The sequence below is a fragment of the Taurulus bubalis genome, assembly GCF_910589615.1.
Source record: "Taurulus bubalis genome assembly, chromosome: 20".
Taxonomy (NCBI): domain Eukaryota; kingdom Metazoa; phylum Chordata; class Actinopteri; order Perciformes; family Cottidae; genus Taurulus; species Taurulus bubalis.
Genome location: NC_136608.1, coordinates 733,519 through 758,131, shown reverse-complemented (window position 1 = coordinate 758,131; position 24,613 = coordinate 733,519). Strand labels below are relative to the sequence as shown.

The following is a 24,613-nucleotide window of genomic DNA, read 5'->3' as shown; positions in this document are numbered from 1 at the left end:
GTCAGAAAGGCTGCATGTGACCTGGTTACAGGTCACATGCAGCCACAGCTCACTCTCTTAGCTCTGGTTTGGTGTCCTGAGAAGAATAGCTGTTAACTTAAACACCATTTTAAATGCAGTACTTCATATTTGGCTTTCTGAGATATTGCATCAAGGTTGTGTCAAAGCAAAAGGAACGGATTCCACTGGATCAGACATGTTTAATATCAGGGGGTCAGAATGAAGCGTCGCTGTCCTTGTTCCTCCTCTATGTGGCATGAGGTGACTCAGGAAGCTACGACTGAAGGAGATGCATGTGTGTGTGTGTGTGTGTGTGTGTGTGTGTGTGTGTGTGTGTGTGTGTGTGTGTGTAACTCACCATGTTTCTCTTCCTGCTGCTGCTCGGCGCGTTGTGGCTGTCGGCGGCTGGTCGGAGAGGTCTCCGGCATAACTCGTCTCTCTGGTGGACGGCGGTCTGCTGAGGCTGCAGCTTCCTGTCAGACACACTGAGCGTGAGCTCACCTCTCAGCTCAGAGGAGTGAGACGCAGCCGATGGTCCGGAAACACACTTAAACACACCTTTCCTTCAGATGCTCTCCTCGTCTTAGCAATCCCCTGTATTATATAAATATAAACTTCTGAGGATATGAAGTTATGTATAGTTGATTGTATGATCGCCAACTCTGTTTACAATTCTTGTAGTTTCATGCCATATAAACATGTTTATTACTGCAAGTTGTATGTCACCCTCAGCACAGAACCACACAGGGGGAGGAATGCTCTTTCCTCGTCTCTCACACAGGACATATGCACATATAGTTCTATAGAACTATATGTCTCCAGAACTACATGCACATGTGTTCTACTCTGCTGTCTTTAATGTTTGTTTAATATTTTTATTGTTTATTGCATATTACATGTATATATGTACGACGAGAGCAAAGTGTAACCGGAGTCAAATTCCATGTATGTGTACAAACACATGGCCCATAAAGCTGATTCTGATTAAAAAATATGGCATTAACTGTTTAGGAATGAATGATCTGAAGGAAATGAAAAGCTCACTAGGGTTGAGACCAGGTGACTGACTGGGCCATTGAAGAATGTTCCATGTCTTTGCCTTGAGAAGCTCGTGGGCTGTCCTCACAGTATGTTTTTGGTCATCACCCATCTGCACTGAGGAGGTCCGTTTGGCTGAATCTGAGCAGACAGTAAAGCCCTGAACACTTCAAACCTCCTCCTGCTACTTCTATCAGCTGTGACATCATCAATGACCACCAGTGCCCAGTTCCAGTGGCAGCCACACGCAGCACTGCTGCACCATGTTCAACAGAGGAGTCCTTCCTTTCCTCTACACTGTTCTCTTCCCATCATTCTGGAACACGTTCATCTTCAAATGAACCTTCATCTCAAACTGATCTCAAACTGATCTGGCTCATTCAGATGTTTAAATCTAATCTGTCCTTTAGTGTTCAGTGGTTTTCACCTTGTTGTAAACTTCTGTATTCAGACTCATGAAGGCCTCTCTTGACTGAAGACTTTGACAAAGACACGCCTCCCTCCTCTGGAGTACTCTGGACCTCAGTGTTCACGTTATGAAGGTTCTTCTGGACCTCAGTATTCACGTTATGAAGGTTCTTCTGGACCTCAGTGTTCATGTTATGAAGGTTCTTCTGGACCTCAGTGTTCACGTTATGAAGGTTCTTCTGGACCTCAGTATTCACGTTATGAAGGTTCTTATTGACCTCAGTGTTCATGTTATGAAGGTTCTTATTGACCTCAGTATTCACGTTATGAAGGTTCTTCTGGACCTCAGTGTTCATGTTATGAAGGTTCTTCTGGACCTCAGTGTTCATGTTATGAAGGTTCTTCTGGACCTCAGTATTCATGTTATGAAGGTTCTTCTGGACCTCAGTGTTCATGTTATGAAGGTTCTTCTGGACCTCAGTATTCATGTTATGAAGGTTCTTCTGGACCTCAGTGTTCATGTTATGAAGGTTCTTCTGGACCTCAGTGTTCATGTTATGAAGGTTCTTCTGGACCTCAGTGTTCATGTTATGAAGGTTCTTCTGGACCTCAGTATTCACGTTATGAAGGTTCTTCTGGACCTCAGTATTCATGTTATGAAGGTTCTTCTGGACCTCAGTGTTCATGTTATGAAGGTTCTTCTGGACCTCAGTGTTCATGTTATGAAGGTTCTTCTGGACCTCAGTGTTCATGTTATGAAGGTTCTTCTGGACCTCAGTATTCACGTTATGAAGGTTCTTATTGACCTCAGTGTTCATGTTATGAAGGTTCTTATTGACCTCAGTATTCACGTTATGAAGGTTCTTCTGGACCTCAGTGTTCATGTTATGAAGGTTCTTCTGGACCTCAGTGTTCATGTTATGAAGGTTCTTCTGGACCTCAGTATTCATGTTATGAAGGTTCTTCTGGACCTCAGTGTTCATGTTATGAAGGTTCTTATTGACCTCAGTATTCATGTTATGAAGGTTCTTCTGGACCTCAGTGTTCATGTTATGAAAGTTCTTATTGACCTCAGTATTCACGTTATGAAGGTTCTTATTGACCTCAGTATTCATGTTATGAAGGTTCTTATTGACCTCAGTGTTCATGTTATGAAGGTTCTTCTGGACCTCAGTGTTCATGTTATGAAGGTTCTTATTGACCTCAGTATTCATGTTATGAAGGTTCTTATTGACCTCAGTATTCACGTTATGAAGGTTCTTCTGGACCTCAGTGTTCATGTTATGAAGGTTCTTATTGACCTCAGTATTCATGTTATGAAGGTTCTTATTGACCTCAGTGTTCATGTTATGAAGGTTCTTATTGACCTCAGTATTGATGTTATGAAGGTTCTTCTGGACCTCAGTGTTCATGTTATGAAGGTTCTTCTGGACCTCAGTATTCATGTTATGAAGGTTCTTATTGACCTCAGTGTTCATGTTATGAAGGTTCTTATTGACCTCAGTGTTCATGTTATGAAGGTTCTTATTGACCTCAGTGTTCATGTTATGAAGGTTCTTATTGACCTCAGTGTTCATGTTATGAAGGTTCTTCTTGACCTCAGTGTTCATGTTATGAAGGTTCTTATTGACCTTAGTATTCATGTTATGAAGGTTCTTATTGACCTCCGTGTTCATGTTATGAAGGTTCTTATTGACCTCAGTGTTCATGTTATGAAGGTTCTTATTGACCTTAGTATTCATGTTATGAAGGTTCTTATTGACCTCCGTGTTCATGTTATGAAGGTTCTTATTGACCTCCGTGTTCATGTTATGAAGGTTCTTATTGACCTCAGTATTCATGTTATGAAGGTTCTTATTGACCTCAGTATTCATGTTATGAAGGTTCTTATTGACCTCAGTATTCATGTTATGAAGGTTCTTATTGACCTCAGTATTCATGTTATGAAGGTTCTTATTGACCTCAGTATTCATGTTATGAAGGTTCTTATTGACCTCAGTATTCATGTTATGAAGGTTCTTATTGACCTCAGTATTCATGTTATGAAGGTTCTTATTGACCTCAGTATTGATGTTATCAAGGTTCTTCTGGACCTCAGTGTTCATGTTATGAAGGTTCTTATTGACCTCAGTGTTCATGTTATGAAGGTTCTTATTGACCTTAGTATTCATGTTATGAAGGTTCTTATTGACCTCCGTGTTCATGTTATGAAGGTTCTTATTGACCTCAGTATTCATGTTATGAAGGTTCTTATTGACCTCAGTATTCATGTTATGAAGGTTCTTCTGGACCTCAGTGTTCATGTTATGAAGGTTCTTATTGACCTCAGTGTTCATGTTATGAAGGTTCTTCTGGACCTCAGTGTTCATGTTATGAAGGTTCTTATTGACCTCAGTATTCATGTTATGAAGGTTCTTATTGACCTCAGTGTTCATGTTATGAAGGTTCTTATTGACCTCAGTATTCATGTTATGAAGGTTCTTATTGACCTCAGTATTCATGTTATGAAGGTTCTTATTGACCTCAGTATTGATGTTATCAAGGTTCTTCTGGACCTCAGTGTTCATGTTATGAAGGTTCTTCTTGACCTCAGTGTTCATGTTATGAAGGTTCTTATTGACCTTAGTATTCATGTTATGAAGGTTCTTATTGACCTCCGTGTTCATGTTATGAAGGTTCTTATTGACCTTAGTATTCATGTTATGAAGGTTCTTATTGACCTCCGTGTTCATGTTATGAAGGTTCTTATTGACCTCAGTATTCATGTTATGAAGGTTCTTCTGGACCTCAGTGTTCATGTTATGAAGGTTCTTCTGGACCTCAGTGTTCATGTTATGTTATGTTATTTATTAATTAATTTATTAATATAGTTGGTCTAATAAATATTTAATTTACAAATAACTTGTATAAGTTACGATTATATTTATAATATAATATGTATAATAGTTTTTAGATTTAATTTCACAACATCATGTGTGCATGGTTACATTAATGCTTGGCTGATGTGGACCGGTTTATATGGAGAGGAACCACATCGCTTCTCTTTGCAAAGTGGGATCAATATTATTAAAAATAATAAGATGGAAATGAGCTCCAGTCCTTCACACTACATATATAATACATGGATGTCACCTGGGGAGGTGGAGGGTCAGAGAGCAGATAGAGAGAGAGAGAGAGTGTGCGTGTGTGTGTGTGTGTGTGTGTGTGTGTGTGTGTGTGTGTGTGTGTGTGTGTATAGATATCAATACGATTCTTTTTAACGAAAGGAGAAATAAAAACTTCCATCAGGAGTCAACCAATAGGAACTTTCTTACAGTCACAGATAGAAGGGAGCTGGTAGAGTGTGTGTGTGTGTGTGTGTGTGTGTGTGTGTGTGTGTGTGTGTGTGTGTGTGTGTGTGTGTGTGTGTGTGTGTGTGTGTAAAGAGAGTATTTTGCCTGGAAACAAGGGATTCCAATCTGATAGGACTTTCACCACACAAAATAATACATTTTTTATAATCATTGAGAACATTCGATAGACTCAGAGATGTCAGCCAGTCAGTGAGGAGACTCTTTGGAATCAATAATTTAACACACACACACACACACACACACACACACACACACACACACACACACACACCCCCCCCTCCCCAGTGGAGTAAGTGCTGACCCCTGGTCCTCTCAGGCCGCCCTCTCCTCAGTCCTCCACCATTGCTAATTACCTCCCTGGAGTTCATAGCCGTCAGCCCCCATCTGCTGGGCGGTCCGGCTCTTTGACAGCAAAGTGATAAACTAATTAGCGTGGTGGGCACGACGGGGTCGGGCCTTCAGCGACGCTGGCCCTCCTCTGGGGGAGCGGGGGCCAGGTCTGGCTGATCAATGAGTCACTGTCTGAGAGACAGACGGGCCGGAGGTACAGCATCAGCCCGATCATTCTTTACCCGCTGAGTCTCACGCTGCGTTCACACCAAAAGAGTTGTGAAATATTCTCGGAGTAGATTACATGTAAAGGCAATGCACAGACGCCAATGGTTGAGAAAAAATATTTTTTGCCGGGCGGCGCGAATGAGGCGAAAAAACGTTGCGAAAAATTCGCCTGATGCCGAGTTGCGTCAGCCAATCAGAGTTGAGACGCTCCGCCTCCGACAGCGGGTAATATTATGAACCCAGACACAGGGGCGTTTGATGTTTGGACGTCTGTGGGACTTCCTCAACAAGTATAAAGCAGAACTGGAGGTTACTTCAATGGTGGATGGTGGAAATAGTAAATGTTTTCACAGAGTAAAGCCCTGGAAAAGCCACGGCCCCTTTCCACAGCGGGAAAGCAAAAAGGCGAAAGAAGCGAATTTACCAGATAAAGTGGAGCAGTAAAGTCAGGACGATCACATCCCTCCACACACAGAGCCCACAACCTGTCTGCCGGGTCAGGAGCTTTCCACACGGCAAGGAGGAGCCACAACATATCCAAGAGGTGTGAAGTTTGGAGTTACATAGTTAATCAAAAACACTGAATAAGGGATTCCGGACGCTCTCGTCCAGCATTCCTAGCTGTACCTACGAGGAACGTGCCGGACTTCGTACATATCCCAAAGTTGTTCCGTATGTAATGCACGTAATCACCAACAAGGAAGTTTAGAGAACACACAACCAGGAGAGCGCCAGGCTTGGTCTCTGGGTGAATGAAGCCCATTAGATGAAATGGTGCAGACATACAATGAAGGTATCAACTGCTCTCTCAGGTTGCTTGACGAGGACCTGCCATGTGGGTCATGACACCTGCTCTATTAAAGCAGACGCCTCTCATACTGAGAGCCTGTATTAACTTAGCACACTATCATGTAAGGTTCTAAACTTACATACTAGCAAGTCATTTGTAGGACTTATTGAAGACTCAGGACCCTGTGTCAGGGTTCATACACATTGTGACCAATGGGTTTCATGACTTTTCCATGACTTTAAACCAAATTTCCATGACAAAACATTTAGTGAAATCTGGGTGTAAACATGAAAAAGGGAGAAAATGTAGTATTTAATTGCATGTACAAACGTGTGTGTGTGTGTGTGTGTGTGTGTCAGCCACGTACCCGATAGCTGCGCTCAGGCTCTGGTACCAGTCGTTGAGGTCCTCCTGGTTGCAGGACATCAGCAGGAGTTTGGCTTTGGGGAACTTTAACTGGAGGAAGAGGAGAGGCGTTGGTCACATGATGGTTCTTGTTTCATGACCCATAACCAGAGCCGGGCGATACGGCTAAAATCGTCCATCACGATATCAGTCCTTTAATATCTCCTTCACGACACATATCTCAATATGGCATCTTCTCTGGCCCTTCAATAAATAAATAGACTGGAGGAAATAACCACATGGTGAAGCCTACTGCTGTGTGCTGCTGTGTGAATTAAACACACATTAAAACTAGTATTTTCTCATGTTATTATGAACTTTAGTGCAAAATAATCTTAGTGTGCCATTGTTATCAATTATGTATCACGATATCTCGATATGATTTCACCACTCTGATTCCATTGAAGTTAAAAAATCGTATTGAATTATGAAACGATCCTTTTACTCCAAATGATGATTAAACGACAACACTTCTCAATCTCTAATAGTTGGTTTTGTTCATATTCACTTCCTGAACTTCAAACTCCAGGCATCAACACATTGTCCCTCATTAAAATCATGTTTCAGACTTTACTATTTGTCCATTAAGCAGCTCATGTTAACCACAGAGATCACTCCACAGCGCTTCTTTAGAAACTCCATATTTCAAGGCTCTCCAGTGCTACACAGACTCTGTTCCAACATGGTTTACCTCGCTGGCCAACAGGAGGCAGAATGAAGATCTGTGTGATGGTGGCGAGACATCGTCCTAACACACATCACAGCTACGCTCTGTCTAAAGCTGCAGAACATACATTCTGTGGAGATTATCCTCCAGAGATTACTGGAACATTACTGGAGATTAACTTCATGAAACACGACCAACTTCTATGGCTTTTACGTCACTTTGAAAGATGTCACCAACTACGTTGAGACTGCTCAGCCCTGAAGATGACATGAGATCAGAGGTCAGTTTAACACCTCATGGTCTCCTGAGTGGACCATAACTAACGCTGGCTATCTGTGTGTTTACTGAGGGCTACACACCGGCCATCATTTAGAGAGGTGGTTTATTGGATGAAGTATTGAAGAAGAAGGAAAGACGTCCCTTTTGTTAGTTTTGTCCTCCTCGCCACCAGGTGATCTCTTTGTGTAGCGGCTCCGTGACCGACTTTAGGAGAGCAGAGCTGCACTTACATTAATTCAGCCAGCGTTACACAGGTTAGACCCTGAGGTCAGACCCCATGGTTAGACCCTGTGGTTAGACCCTGAGGTTAGACCCCGTGGTTAGACCCCGTGGTTAGACCCCATGGTTAGACCCCATGGTTAGACCCCATGGTTAGACCCCATGGTTAGACCCTGAGGTTAGACCCTGTGGTTAGACCCTGAGGTTAGACCCCGTGGTTAGACCCTGAGGTTAGACCCTGTGGTTAGACCCTGAGGTTAGACCCTGTGGTTAGACCCCGAGGTTAGACCCTGTGGTTAGACCCTGAGGTTAGACCCTGAGGTTAGACCCCATGGTTAGACCCTGTGGTTAGACCCTGTGGTTAGACCCCGTGGTTAGACCCTGTGGTTAGACCCTGTGGTTAGACCCTGAGGTTAGACCCTGTGGTTAGACCCTGAGGTTAGACCCCGTGGTTAGACCCTGAGGTTAGACCCTGTGGTTAGACCCTGAGGTTAGACCCTGAGGTTAGACCCCGTGGTTAGACCCTGTGGTTAGACCCTGTGGTTAGACCCTGAGGTTAGACCCTGAGGTTAGACCCTGTGGTTAGACCCTGTGGTTAGACCCCGTGGTTAGACCCCGTGGTTAGACCCTGTGGTTAGACCCTGTGGTTAGACCCTGAGGTTAGACCCTGAGGTTAGACCCCGTGGTTAGACCCTGTGGTTAGACACTGAGGTTAGACCCTGAGGTTAGACCCTGTGGTTAGACCCCGTGGTTAGACCCCGTGGTTAGACCCCGTGGTTAGACCCCGTGGTTAGACCCTGTGGTTAGACCCCATGGTTAGACCCTGAGGTTAGACCCCGTGGTTAGACCCTGAGGTTAGACCCCGTGGTTAGACCCCGTGGTTAGACCCCGTGGTTAGACCCTGAGGTAAGGGAATTGCCCAAAATGTGTGCTAATTGTCAGTCATTTTGCATTGGGCCTTGCTCTAATTGTCAAAAATGTTCCACGGTGTCTTTGTTTTTTGACAAATGGGGCACCGTGACAAATGGAACAAATTAACATGGTGTCAATTGGGAACAAAACTGGCAGATGGGCAAATAAATGACAATTGGGGAGTGAAGGTGTGTTGAACTACAAAATCCTGCGGGGGGCGACAACTTACAAATAATTGATTCTGTGACAGATAGGAACGATACTGACAATGTGACTAAATCATTTTTGTTTCATGCAAATGTGGGAGTGCATTGTGACGTTTAGGGCCATTTGTGACAAATGGAACAAAGATTCCTCAAATCATCTGAAAGTCCGTGAAAGTCCTTGAATGACCTTGAATGACCTTGAAAAGCTTGAAAAGGTTGGAAATTTGCTATTATTCCAAACTAATATTTTAAATCAGCTACGGTGGACAACAGAGGACTCTCTTCAAGGATCTGTTGGTTTTAGCTAGCTAGCATGCTGCTACCGGAAGTTAGCTTTCTAGAGGGTCTACAGACTTGTGCTTTCAGTATGTCATTTAGGGCATCCAGGACAATGGTTCCACCAAGTTTCAAGCACTTTGGAACTTTTTCTAAGGGAGCTTTTGACCTTTGAATGTGTGAATTTGGGCGTTTTGGGGTTTTTTAAACCACTCCTACGCAGCGATGCTAAGGGCTAGCGTGGTATAAATGACATGGTTGGGCCCCATTTGGGAGTGGCTACAACGTGAAAAAGAAAGCTAAGCTCTGACATGTTTAGAAAAAAATGACCTTCAAACTGAGCAATATCAACCCCACGACCTCATTGTAGGCCCCTTGCAGAGTGTCTGTGCAAAATCTGGAGTCTTTAGAACTAATCTGTGATGTACTATGACCATTCTTAAAATTGACTGTCGATGGGAGCATTTCTGACGATTGAGCACATTTTGAGTAAGGAATCGAGAATCCTTGTAATTCAAAAATGACAATTCGACTACATTAACATGGGCAAAATAGTTAGTCTAATTGTCACATGCGCTAATGGTTTTAGCTAGCTAGCATGCTGCTACCGGAAGTTAGCTTTCTAGAGGGTCACAAAAATCACTTTTTTGCAAAAAAGTAGAGTACGGTGGACAACAGAGGACGCTCTACTAGGGCCAGTTGGTTTCAAGTAGCTAGCATGTTGCTACCGGAAGTTAGCTTTCTAGAGGGTCTAGAGACTTGTGCTTTTAGAATCCTATTCAGGGCTTCCAGGACAATGGACTCATCCAGTTTCAAGCACTTTCAATCTTTCCCTGAGGAGATATGAACCTTTGAAAGAGTGAAATTGGTGTTTTTCGGGGTTCTTTAAGCCACTCCCACGCAGCGTTGCTAAGGGTTACGGAGCCACATCCGGCATGGTTGGACTCCATTTGGGAGTGGCTACAACCTCAAAAAGAAAGCTAAGCTCTAGCACGTTCAGAACAAAAAAAGCCCCGATCGGCCCAGACTCTTCAGGTGGTCTCAGGTTCGCTAAGTCCAAGACCCTCTCCAAATCCTGAATTTTATGCTGCCAATTAAGACTTTTGCTTGTTTTTAAGGGGATTTCACCCCATGATCTCATTGTAGGCCCTCTCCTGAGTGTCTGTGAGAAAAATGGGAGCTTAGATATTAATATTTAGTGGATTATGGCCATTTTTGCACTTGTCAAAAAAGATCAAAGGGCAACGTCGTTAGGGTCGGGTTCGGGCCCTTAACTTGCAGCTTTTGGCCCCAGATTTGAGATTCTGTATGTTGAGAAGCCCCTCTTTGAATAGGAAAAGAATGCACATCTCTAAGTGGTTTTAAAGTAATTAATTTGAATTAAAAGACTTTTTCAAGATTTTGCCACTGACAATTGGCATAAATTTGGGAGCTTGGCACCCGGCCAATTCCTTCTTGTGAATGTTTTAGAGGAGATTTCACCTCATGGCCTCATTGTAGGCACTGTCCTGAGTGTCTGTGAGAAAAATGGGAGTTTAAATATTAATATTTAGGGAATTATTGCAATTTTTACATTAACAAAATGTAAGGGAATTGGGGTCAAATGTCACACTTTGGGCCTGTATTAGGGGGTCTTGCCTTGTAGCGTTTCGCCCCAAATTTCAGGGGATGCATGTTGAGAAGCCCCTCTTAATTTAGGAAAAGAATGCACATCTCTAAGTTCATGTAAAGTATTTTTTCTGAATTAAAAGACTGGTCTCAAGATTTCTCAACTGACGATTGGACTAAATTTGGACCCAAGTATCCCTATAATTCAAAAAATGACAATTCGACTGCATTAACATGGGCAAAATAGTTAGTCTAATTGTCCCTGTCTGTGACAAATGGGTCATTTCCAGACAATTGGGTCATTTCCAAAAATGCATTTTTCAAAAAAGGCCTTTCAGAGGCCTTTCTCGACTCGAGTGACATTTTGCTGGGTGCACTTGAAACACTTTAAAATCACTTTTTTGCACAAAACTGGAGTATGGTGGACATCAGAGGATGCTCTACTAGGGCCACTTGATTTTAAGTAGCTAGCATGTTGCTACCGGAAGTTAGCTTTCTAGAGGGTCTAGAGACTTGTGCTTTTAGAATCCTATTCAGGGCTTCCAGGACAATGGACCCATCCAGTTTCAAGCACTTTCAATCTTTCTCTGAGGAGATATGAACCTTTGAAGGAGTGAAATTGGTGTTTTTCGGGGTTCTTTAAGCCACTCCCAGGCAGCGTTGCTAAGGGTTACGGAGCCACATCCGGCATGGTTGGACTCCATTTGGGAGTGGCTACAACCTCAAAAAGAAAGCTAAGCTCTAGCACGTTCAGAACAAAAAAAGCCCCGATCGGCCCAGACTCTTCAGGTGGTCTCAGGTTCGCTAAGTCCAAGACCCTCTCCAAATCCTGAATTTTATGCTGCCAATTAAGACTTTTGCTTGTTTTTAAGGGGATTTCACCCCATGATCTCATTGTAGGCCCTCTCCTGAGTGTCTGTGAGAAAAATGGGAGCTTAGATATTAATATTTAGTGGATTATGGCCATTTTTGCACTTGTCAAAAAAGATCAAAGGGCAACGTCGTTAGGGTCGGGTTCGGGCCCTTTACTTGCAGCTTTTGGCCCCAGATTTGAGATTCTGTATGTTGAGAAGCCCCTCTTTGAATAGGAAAAGAATGCACATCTCTAAGTGGTTTTAAAGTAATTAATTTGAATTAAAAGACTTTTTCAAGATTTTGCCACTGACAATTGGCATAAATTTGGGAGCTTGGCACCCGGCCAATTCCTTCTTGTGAATGTTTTAGAGGAGATTTCACCTCATGGCCTCATTGTAGGCACTGTCCTGAGTGTCTGTGAGAAAAATGGGAGTTTAAATACTAATATTTAGGGAATTATTGCAATTTTTACATTAACAAAATGTAAGGGAATCGGGGTCAAATGTCACACTTTGGGCCTGTATTAGGGGGTCTTGCCTTGTAGCGTTTCGCCCCAAATTTCAGGGGATGCATGTTGAGAAGCCCCTCTTAATTTAGGAAAAGAATGCACATCTCTAAGTTCATGTAAAGTATTTTTTCTGAATTAAAAGACTGGTCTCAAGATTTCTCAACTGACGATTGGACTAAATTTGGACTCAAGTATCCCTATAATTCAAAAAATGACAATTCGACTGCATTAACATGGGCAAAATAGTTAGTCTAATTGTCCCTGTCTGTGACAAATGGGTCATTTCCAGACAATTGGGTCATTTCCAAAAATGCATTTTTCAAAAAAGGCCTTTCAGAGGCCTTTCTCGACTCGAGTGACATTTTGCTGGGTGCACTTGAAACACTTTAAAATCACTTTTTTGCACAAAACTGGAGTATGGTGGACATCAGAGGATGCTCTACTAGGGCCACTTGATTTTAAGTAGCTAGCATGTTGCTACCGGAAGTTAGCTTTCTAGAGGGTCTGCAGACTTGTGCTTTCAGTATGTCATTTAAGGCTTCTGGATCAATGTTCCCACCAAGTTTCAAAACGTTACGAGCTGTTTTAGCATCTCTCTGAGCCAACAAGAACTGGTAAAGTTGTCCTCAATTGGAGTATAATGGTTTAAAATCCTTATGTCTTTTAAGTGGCTTTAGCTCAATGTGATCAGTCACGGACCTTGAATCACAAAGTTGCTGGTTCTAATCTTGGTCAAGGCAAGTTTCTGAAGTCTTTAGCACTTACCTTTGAGATATTATGGACATTCTTCCATTGGAAGAAAAAGCACAAATATTAGGTTATTTTCGTCACTTTTTACACTTTGGACCCGTGTTTGGACCCTTTAACTTGCAGCTTTTGGCCCCAGATTTGAGGGTATGTATGTTGAAAAGCCCCTCTTAATTTAGGAAATGAATCCACATCTCTAAGTGGTTTTAAAGTAATTAATTTGAATTATGAAGATTACTGATTCCTTACAAAATGACAATTCGACTACATTAACATGAGCCGAATACTTAGTCTAATTGTCAATGGCCACTGACAATTAGACTAACTATTTTGCCCATGTTAATGTAGTCGAATTGTCATTTTTTGAATTATAAGGATCATCGATTCCTTACAAAATGACAATTCGACAACATTAACATGGGCCAAATACTTAGTCTAATTGTCAATGGCCACTGACAATTAGACTAACTATTTTGCCCATGTTAATGTAGTCGAATTGTCATTTTTTGAATTATAAGGATCATCGATTCCTTACAAAATGACAATTCGACAACATTAACATGGGCCAAATACTTAGTCTAATTGTCAATGGCCACTGACAATTAGACTAACTATTTTGCCCATGTTAATGTAGTCGAATTGTCATTTTTTGAATTATAAGGATCATCGATTCCTTACAAAATGACAATTCGACAACATTAACATGGGCCAAATACTTAGTCTAATTGTCAATGGCCACTGACAATTAGACTAACTATTTTGCCCATGTTAATGTAGTCGAATTGTCATTTTTTGAATCATCAGGATCATTGATTCCGTGAAAATTCGGCCACACGTGGCAAAGTCAAAGTGTATGTTTTTTAGATAGTTCCTGAGGTATTGGGTCCAAAATGGTCGCCATTTAACGCTGATTCGAGATATGTATGTCTCATTGTGTAACTTTTCCAGATGTCAACTACAGCTATCGGTCCCAGATTGGATGCTATCTATGTTGAGAAGCCCCTCTTAATTTAGGAAAAGAATCCACATCTCTAAGTGGTTTTAAAGTAATTAATTTGAATTATGAAGATTACTGATTCCTTACAAAATGACAATTCGACTACATTAACATGAGCCGAATACTTAGTCTAATTGTCAATGGCCACTGACAATTAGACTAACTATTTTGCCCATGTTAATGTAGTCGAATTGTCATTTTTTGAATTATAAGGAGCATCGATTCCTTACAAAATGACATTTAGACTAAATTAATGTGGGCCGAATTTTATTCTAATTGTCTATTGCATTTTTTTTATCCATTTTTTACAATTTAACGCTGGTCCGAGATATCTACGTCTCGACGCTGTACGAGGAACGGCGGAGGAGATCCCGCGCTTTAAAATGTTTGCGCGCGACCCGCCGGCCATTGCCATCGATTGTCAATTTTGTGCCCATTTGTCAGTCTCATTTGTCATTTTTGTTCCCATTTGTCACATGACAATTGGGAACAAAACTGACAATTGAGGGCAGGCGACCCCGAGTGTCAGTTTTGTTCCCAATTGCCAAATCCCATTTGTCATTTTTGTTCCCATTTGTCACGTGACAATTGGGAACAAAACTGACAATTGAGGCGGGCTACCCCGAGTGTCATTAATATTCCCAACTGTCATTGCCCGAGTGTCAGTTTTGTTCCCAATTGTCTTTTGGCCCTCGCCCACTGGTGGCGGGGAGCGAGATTGCAATTTTCCGACCGCACTTTGAAAAATCGCCACGCGCTCTCCGGCGGTCCGATTTGCCCGGCATTTGACCCTCCCGAAGTCCAACTGTCGAACTGGCCCTCCGCGAAACCCGCTTATTTTTAAAGTGTTCCTACACGTCCGTTAGGAAGCCCCGAAGCGGGGCCGCTTTTTCCATCCGTGCGTAATGTTAATGTGTGCTAAGTGTCACGGAGGTACCTAGCGGGAGGTTAGACCCCGTGGTTAGACCCCATGGTTAGACCCTGTGGTTAGACCCCATGGTAAGACCCCGTGGTTAGACCCCGTGGTTAGACCCCGTGGTTAGACCCTGAGGTTAGACCCCGAGGTTAGACCCCATGGTTAGACCCCGAGGTTAGACCCCGAGGTTAGACCCTGTGGTTAGACCCTGTGGTTAGACCCTGAGGTCAGACCCCGTGGTTAGACCCCGAGGTTAGACCCTGTGGTTAGACCCCAAGGTTAGACCCTGTGGTTAGACCCCGTGGTTAGACCCCGAGGTTAGACCCTGTGGTTAGACCCTGTGGTTAGACCCTGAGGTCAGACCCCGTGGTTAGACCCTGAGGTTAGACCCTGAGGTTAGACCCTGAGGTTAGACCCCGTGGTTAGACCCCGTGGTTAGACCCCGTGGTTAGACCCTGTGGTTAGACCCCGTGGTTAGACCCCGTGGTTAGACCCAAGGTTTGCTCTGTCTGAGTTGTTACTGCTAACCGCTAAAGTGGTTTCTTGGTGACTTCTTTGTCCTCTCGTGCTGGCTGAGGACAGACAGTGACTCTCTATCGCCTCTCCGTGTTCCAGTGGTACTACAGGACGGGTCGGGACCTCTTCATCTCCTGTTAATCGCATTAGTTTAATTGTTCAATGTCTTAAGCTTTAAGTCTGTCCGGACCTTACGCGTTGCACCTTTAAAGAGCTTCGCTGAGGACATTCCTCAGAACCGGCACCATGATGTGGTTTTCCAAGAGAACAATACTAAGCTGTAGGCTGGTCAGCTTCTTAGCGTCCTCACTATCTGTCAGTCAAAGGCCTCTTCTCTCTACAGCAGGACTTTAACTGCAGTGACATTGTTAAACCAGTAGAGGGCAGGCCAAAGCAAGCAAAAAGCCTGTGGTCTCTGCCAGCGCACAGCGGTCTCCACACTGACATCTGACTAAAGCAACAGAATCGGTCACAATCAGGAGGAGCACAGCGTGTTCTCACACCCTTCAGAGGGACGGGGTCCTCTTCCTTTGAGTCAACAGTAATTACCAACTCTCTCATGAAGCCTCAGATTGTACTCGTCCGAGCCCAAACAAAAGGAGCTTTAATTACAGGGGATCAGCATTAGGCCGCAGCATATTAAATGACCCTTCACATTTACCTCACTAGCTTGTTGAGGTGACATATCGATTATCTCCATGCGCATGAGGACAGAACTTAACACTGGTACAGAGGAGCGTCCAGCTCATCAAACTTAATGGTGTTTTTACACAGGGAGCGTCTCTCATTATACTTTAAATAGATTAAGATTTCACACGTAGCATCATCAAAAGTATTATCTAATTACAGAGTTCAGTGAGTAGGGCCGCACTGAGTGCCGCATGATATTAGGCACTTGGGGGACGGCGCTTGATTTATGCACAAATAGATTCCACTTCTATTGCAACACGGTAATTAGGGATTTGTCAGGAAATCTGACCCTCTTAGGTAGAAATTACTTTGTATAATAAGAGACGGCGGAGCACGGAGCCTCATCGCCGCACATAATTTAGCTTGATTATTTATACATCAAAGGGAATCTGTCAGGGATGTGAGAAAATATTCAAGCGGCAAAGGGGATATTAGCGGGAGGAAGACTGCAGACGGAGAGACAGAGAGAGAGAGGATGAGGAAGGTCGACAGATGGAGGAGAAGACAGACGATGAAGAGGAAAAAAATGTGGGGCGAGCCACAAATAAAAGCTAGCTCTCTACAAACATGTGTGACCAAAAAAAAAAAAAAAAGAACACGGGAAATTTTAATAAAAGGTATCCCCCCCACTTCAAACTTTGCATATAGATTGCCATGGCATTTACAGCTGTCAAATTTAATTTGCCTTTAATTCTTCATGGCCCTGGACGAGGAGGGCCCCGGAGTGCTGACAGCCCTTTTCCTTGAGCTCAGGTAGGGGCCCGGGATCAATAATGTGTCCTTATGAGAAATTACGTGTAATGCTATTGAGTATGCATCCGGGCCTCGGCGGGATAAGAGGCTAATGAAATGCCATTTCTGCCGCTAGATAACGCGGCGGCTCGGCGACAGGCTTGAGGAAGACGTATTTACTGGAGGGCCGGAAGAGATGGATCTGGAGCCTAATCTGATCCAGCAACTCAGATTCTGTTACAGCACGCTGACACACACACACACACACACACACACACACACACACACACACACACGCACACACACACACAGGACTAATCTCCCCATCTGCAGCCTTTTCATTAGTCCCTTGAAGGATGCCTTTAATTCTCACTGCCTTCAGCAGATGAAGTCACAGCCGACGTCTCCGGGTCCCAAATCGTGGGTTCATGTCCCTCGACTCTCCTGAATGTCAGAGGATCCTATTGGCTGATTATGAGGCAGGTGAACCGGCTGATTATGAGGCAGGTGAACCGGCTGATTATGAGGCAGGTGAACCGGCTGATTATGAGGCAGGTGAACCGGCTGCACGGCAGCACCACGCTGGCACAGCTCGCATTATAGGAGCAGGTATCAAACTACAATACTTATTATGGTGCTGACCAACGTGTGTGTGTGTGTGTGTGTGTGTGTGTGTGTGTGTGTGTGTGTGTGTGTGTGTGTGTGTGTGTGTTGAATGCGAGGTTGAACTGTATTTGATGCGAGTTGATTACCTGATCAGCCATCAAGAGGACATCTTTACGTGAATATCTCAAACTAATATCAATCAGAACATGCAAAGCTGCTCAAGAAGAACAAAGGAAACTAAAACATCTTGAGCTCCGTAGAAGTGTAATGAGACATTTTACAGACCAAAGGATTCATTTATTAATTGTAAAAAAAATAATAGATGGATCAATCTATGAATCTATAAATATTTTTTAATGAAATGTTAGATTCATCCTAATTTAAAACTGCTTATACAGACAGCATTTAAAATGATGAGTATTCGACGATCAGACTGGGAGACGGTTTAGACTGGGAGACGATCAGACTGGGAGACGGTTTAGACTGGGAGACGGTTTAGACTGGGAGACGATCAGACTGGGAGACGATCAGACTGGGAGACGATCAGACTGGGAGACCTTCAGACTGGGAGACCTTCAGACTGGGAGACGGTTTAGACTGGGAGACGATCATTCTGGGAGACGATCAGACTGGGAGACGATCAGACTGGGAGACGGTTTAGACTGGGAGACGATCAGACTGGGAGACAATCAGACTGGGAGACGGTTTAGACTGGGAGACGATCAGACTGGGAGACGATCAGACTGGGAGACGATCAGACTGGGAGACGATCAGACTGGGAGACGATCAGACTGGGAGATGATCAGACTGGGAGACGGTTTAGACTGGGAGACGATCATTCTGGGAGACGATCAGACTGGGAGACAATCAGACTGGGAGACGGTTTAGACTGGGAGACGATCAGACTGGGAGACGATCAGACTGGGAGACGATCAGACTGGGAGACGATCAGACTGGGAGACGATCAGACTGGGAGACGGTTTAGACTGGGAGACGGTTTAGACTGGGAGACGATCAGACTGGGAGACGATCAGACTGGGAGACGATCAGACTGGGAGACCTTCAGACTGGGAGATGATCAGACTGGGAGACGGTTTAGACTGGGAGACGATCATTCTGGGAGACGATCAGACTGGGAGACGATCAGACTGGGAGACAATCAGACTGGGAGACGGTTTAGACTGGGAGACGATCAGACTGCGAGACCTTCAGACTGGGAGACGATCATACTGGGAGACGGTTTAGACTGGGAGACGATCAGACTGGGAGACGATCAGACTGGGAGACAATCAGACTGGGAGACAATCAGACTGGGAGACAATCAGACTGGGAGACAATCAGACTGGGAGACAATCAGACTGGGAGACGGTTTAGACTGGGAAACGATCAGACTGGGAGACAATCAGACTGGGAGACGGTTTAGACTGGGAAACGATCAGACTGGGAGACGATCATACTGGGAGACAATCAGACTGGGAGACAATCAGACTGGGAGACAATCAGACTGGGAGACGGTTTAGACTGGGAAACGATCAGACTGCGAGACCTTCAGACTGGGAGACGATCAGACTGGGAGGAAGGATCACACTGGGAGGAGGGACCGCCACAGGTCTGGCTTCTGGGCTCCTTTGACAAGTAATCAGGTCTCTGACAATCACCTCTAAGGACATTCTACTTCAAGGGAACCCGTGTGGCCGTAAGGAAGACACATCCCAGCACCACATCGGCAGTGGGACTGAAACCATTCCTCTGTGAGGACTCACTGGTGTGTGTCTTCAATCAGAGAACAGATGTCTCTCCACCTGCTGCCCAACAAACACTCAGAAACTTCCCCACGTCTCACATGAAGAACCGAGTCTGGAACACTTGGATGTGTGAGATGTTCCAACAGACGGGACTTGATGAATCTGCTCTGGTAAGCTGACGATAATAATAATAACAATAATAACAATAATAATAATAAGGGAACAGGCAGCACCAACACATCCTCATGCCTGTTCCTGTGTTATGTTTATTATTGAATGTCTCATCTTCAGGACGCACTGAACCGGAGTAATCGTCTCTTCCTGAGAGCCTCCTGGCCGCTTGGACGTGCGTAACCATGGTAACCCGTGCCAATCTCACGTGACGATGATTTCTGAGAATCATGAATTCTGAACTAATAAAAAAAAATAATAATAATAACTACGTCTAGCAAAGTAGTACTTGAAGCGATATCGTCGTCACAGAGCTGTCAACCACACACACACACACACACACACACACACACACACACACACACACACACACACACACACACACACACACACACACACACACACACACACACACACAATTAGCGGACAACCCGCTCATATCCAAACCACGTTCATACGAACAAAACCAACCTCAAACGCTCTTCTAGTGGACTAGAGCGCATCAGAGTATGGACTCATTACTGCCCTGGTGGGAGAAATATTAATAATATTCTACAGTATACACTGCATCGATTATCCAGGTATGTTTTAATACTATATGTATGCGGCACGTGCACATTGGAAGGTTATTGGGGACTGAAATAGAAAGATTAAAACACATTATTACGTTCAGTTTTGGAATACATCTTTGCCTTAGCCGAGACTTCTATTTCTTGTATTTATATAAACCCATCCCATGCTCATTTGGAAACCAGTACATTCCTAGGTGGGCCAGGACTCCCTGACCCCGTCTGATACATAAACCCCCCTCCCTCTCCCCCCTCTCCTCACGCTGAGCAGGCCTCCCTGGCTGCGGGTGTGTCCGAACACCTTCTCCACGGAGCTGTCCTGCAGGGGGAAGGCGTGCTGGCCGCTGAACTGCTCTCTGCTGGTGAGCTGCAGCGGACTGCAGCGCTTGGCCTGCAGCAGCATGTCGGAGAACAGGAAGAACATCTTGGGCGTGGCGTCCGCTCCTTTACGGGGAACCACCTTCAGCCAGCCCTCGCGGATGTACCACCTCCCTGAGAGAGGAAACACGGGACAGAGAGGTCGTCATGTGGGACGCATCACAGACCAAGAGACCAAAGGGTTCGATGGCATTGCTCATCAAATCCTTCAGGTCGCTTGTTTGATGGCAAATGTACACATCTTAGTAAATCAAATAAAGGTGTATTGTTTTAATTTCACTCAGTATTAAAGTCAGTGTGCTGAAAGGGACGTCACCCGGGAGATGTGCTGCAGAAGCTAAAGTAAACATATTAAGATACAAATACTAAATGTATAACTAACGTAGAATATATCTGAAATTAAATGAAAGCTGTAAATGAGAAAATTACAATGAAAATATGGAAACAATACCTTCAAAATATGAACGATATATGTCAATTAAAATGAAGGTCCTCGCAGTAGTTTTTGTGTCTGTTTATTTTAACGAATAACACAGAATGGGATTCAAGTCCCAGACATTTAAACACAATTTAATATATAAGGTTATAAACTGTCAGGGAAATGATTAGAAAGAGAAATCACTAATCACATCTTTTAAATTCTATTTTCAATGCCACTGAAATCAATCCGCAGTGTCCGGTCAGGAATGAGCCTCACAGAACCGCTGTGTGCTGTGATGTCGGATGGAACGCGTTTAAAATGTTCTCAACTGGTCAGTGGCAGGCGCTCAAAGACACACTGAACTAAGCAGCCAATCAAGAGGCGGGCTTTATTACTTTACCACTGCTTCCTGTTGTGATCACACTGAACACACTGAATACACCCCGAACACACACTGAATACACTGAACACACACTGAATACACCCCGAACACACACTGAATACACCCCGAACACACACTGAATACACCCCGAACACACACTGAATACACCCCAAACACACACTGAATACACCCCGAACACACACTGAACACACTGAATGAACACACTGAACACACCCTGAACACACAGTGAACACACTGAATTAACATACTGATCAAACAATGAACACACTGAACACACACTGAACACACACTGAATTAACACACTGTTCACACAATGAACACACACTGAATACACACTGAATGAACACACTGAACGAACACACTGAACACACTGAATGAACACACACTGAATGAACACACACTGAACACACTGAACGAACACACTGAACACCGAACACACACCGAACACACACTGAACACACTGAATGAACACACACTGAATGAACACACTGAATGAACACACACTGAACGAACACACTGAACACCGAACACACACTGAATGAACACACACTGAACACACTGAATGAACACACACTGAACACACTGAATGAACACACACTGAACACACTGAATGAACACACACTGAATGAACACACACTGAATGAACACACACTGAACACACTGAATGAACACACACTGAACACCGAACACACACTGAATGAACACACACTGAACACACTGAACGAACACACTGAACACACTGAATGAACACACTGAACACCGAACACACACTGAATACACACACTGAACACCGAACACACACTGAATACACACACTGAACACACTGAATGAACACACACTGAACACACTGAATGAACACACACTGAACACACTGAAAACACACTGAATGAACACACACTGAACACACTGAAAACACACTGAATGAACACACACTGAACACACTGAATGAACACACTGAACACACTGAATGAACACACACTGAACACACTGAAAACACACTGAATGAACACACACTCCACCAGCCTGAGCAATCATGAGTTAATCCCCGTTACTGGAGCCTCACGCTGTTTAAACCACTGACTAGCAGACCTGCAGACTGCATTGCCTTCAGCGCCAAATCAGTTTCCGTTCTTTTGCATTGGGTCTCTTGTGTAGATTGTTAGTGAAATGATATTTAAACTCCAGAACCATCTTCATACAAGTCCTGTTCTGCATCCAGATCAAGGCCATACATTTGACCTTGCTTGGCTTTGTTAACATTATAAAGCAAGGGCAAAACGTTTTTTGATATCTTTGGTGAAATTCTCTTTACATCCCATCAGCAATCAATAAATAAAATGCTCCGACAAAACAAACAAGACGAGAAAGCTCTGGTCCCCGTGGAGTGCAATGTGCCGTCCGGCCCTTCGTCAGGACTTCCTGCTGCCTGCGAGCCCTCATTGCACCGGAGTCTTCCTCAGCAGCTAGCTGGAGTACGAACGGTAGCCACGTTCATTGCTCACGCTCATTATGATCATTTTGGGGGAGGGAAGCCTGAATTCACACGCTGTAAGTGTGTTACTAATGCTGTTTTCTCAACGTAACCATTCCTATCTTTAAGACATTCTACTTACATTAGCAGGCTCTCATTTTAAGCTAACTATCGCTTCGGTTACAATTATAAAACCTGCAGCAAATTATATCACCTGGAGCTAAAAGACAATCACTTAATGGTGGAATTAAACAACCGGTTGCTGTCTGGTCAACACACCAACAGAATGACGACTCAGCATTTCATGCCCTCTGCTGCTCAGCTCATGTGCAGTTTTTAGCTAGAGGTCGTCAACATTCGCGATCTTTGAGTTTGAGTTCTTGTTGACTCAAGGTACTTGCAAAAGTTCAAAACAGAAAAATAGAAATTTCGATGAGGGATGGAAAAGGATTTGGATTCAATACCGAATTTGGATTATTAAAACGCCACTGAACCGCAAAACAAAGACAACTGGCATTCAGATGGCGCAGCGATGCAGGTTCAACCAGCATCACCACGTCGGTTATAATAAATGGTTATATCAGTGTCCTCGGCATCAAACTGCAGAGCGGCGGAGCACACAAATAATGAGACTAACTAAGCCGTGCTGAATTGAAAAGATAAATGAGGACGAAAGAGTCCAAGACGGACTCGGTGGGAGGTAAGCAGACTGAGGAAAGCTCTCATCTCTTCCCGTATGATTGGCAGTGGCGTGATGATAGCTAATAAGCAAGAGGCTGACATTTGGATAGATAAGATGAAAACGTCTGCCTGGGTCCAGGGTGTTTTGTAATTGCCCCGGCCAGTAGCCTGTGATTGCAGCTAGTGGCCAGAGCTGTGCCTCTGGGGCTCCGAGGGAACATTTCCAGGTACAGACAAGCCCACTGAGATTAAGTGGCTGGGGCCAGGCGGGGGTCAAATTGCTTTTAAAATGCCATGGGTCTCAAACCCAACCGGCAGGAAACACGCCGTGACTCTCTCAGGTGGTGTGTGGAGATTGGAGCGTTGGTAGTGATCCTTCTAATGAATATTATATACATATATTGAGCCTTATACAACCCTTTAAAGACACAGAGCAAGTCGTCATTTTGAATGTGTTACAATCCCCACTCAGTTCAGGACAGTTTGAATAAAAGAGAACTGGAGTAGGAAATGTCCTCATGCCACTTTCATCCTCGTGGTAACTGGCATGCTTCTCTGGACAGACCTGCTGTCTGGTGCAAATGCTCTTTCTGGCCTCATAACTGCAGTAAAAGGAAGATTCATTAAGTTGAATGTAGTGCTTGAAGATCTCTGTAAGAGGTCCGAGGGCCAGGAAGAGGAAGAGGACTCCATCAGGAGGTAGAATAGGAGACTGTAACAGGAAAGGAAATGTGCTTGTTATTTAAAGTCTGACTTTAGGAGTATTATAATGATTATTATTAAAGAAAGACATGGCATCATTCTGTGATCACAGCATATGTTGTAGTGAATGAGTGGGCAGTAATGCGCCACATGTTCACTGGAGCATCAGAAGTCTGCCGGTGTCCAGCGGGCTGAAACTGATGTGTTTCAGTGTGCTGATGAACAGACAGGCTGGGATCTCCCACGGCTCCTCCGCTTCACGTGTGACCAACAGTTCAGGGGTGAAATAACATGGACACTACGTCTTAATGTCTGACTGCTATCTCTTGTGACTGAATAAAAACAACGACTTCAGGTTCTTTTGTTTTGAAGAAAGAATTCAAACTAACTGCAGTGCTAGTCCCCTAACCTTTAAAGTGCATGAGCTGCCCCCGGTCAGACCCCCTGATGGAGCGAGTTGACAGAGCCAGAGGTCTGATGGTCTCTTTGTGGACCTCCTCAGACCCCCTGCTCTCATCTGACCGGCCGCGCTGCTTGGAGGCAGCAGCCGGTTCAAAGGGCAGGAAGTGTGAGCACTCCTCTCCGTGTCTGGGCCTTTCAGCTTCCCTTGTCAAAGAGCACCTCTGCTCCACTACAAAGTCTTTTGGGCCGGACCAGGTGGGGCACTAAATAAAGATTGATCTACAAAGAGTTCCCCCTGATGTGTCCGAATAGCAGAGGCAGAGCTGCTGTGGACGAATGAGGGTCGAGTCAAAAGACTTCTACTACTTTGTTTACCGAACAGTA

At 44.1% G+C, this 24,613-nt stretch overlaps 1 protein-coding gene across 1 annotated transcript in view; it reads right to left on the bottom strand.

Moving 5' to 3' along the window:
- Nucleotides 1-214: 214 nt before the first annotated feature.
- Nucleotides 215-24,613, bottom strand: part of arhgef39 (Rho guanine nucleotide exchange factor (GEF) 39) — a gene marked incomplete at both ends in the record, with an annotated part of 56,687 nt that continues 32,288 nt past the window's right edge. Inside the window, 4 exons of the mRNA XM_079236020.1 lie at nucleotides 215-247; nucleotides 359-473; nucleotides 6,515-6,603; nucleotides 20,034-20,263. Coding sequence (XP_079092146.1) covers nucleotides 215-247; nucleotides 359-473; nucleotides 6,515-6,603; nucleotides 20,034-20,263 — 467 coding nt within the window. The remainder of the gene's footprint in view (nucleotides 248-358; nucleotides 474-6,514; nucleotides 6,604-20,033; nucleotides 20,264-24,613) is intronic.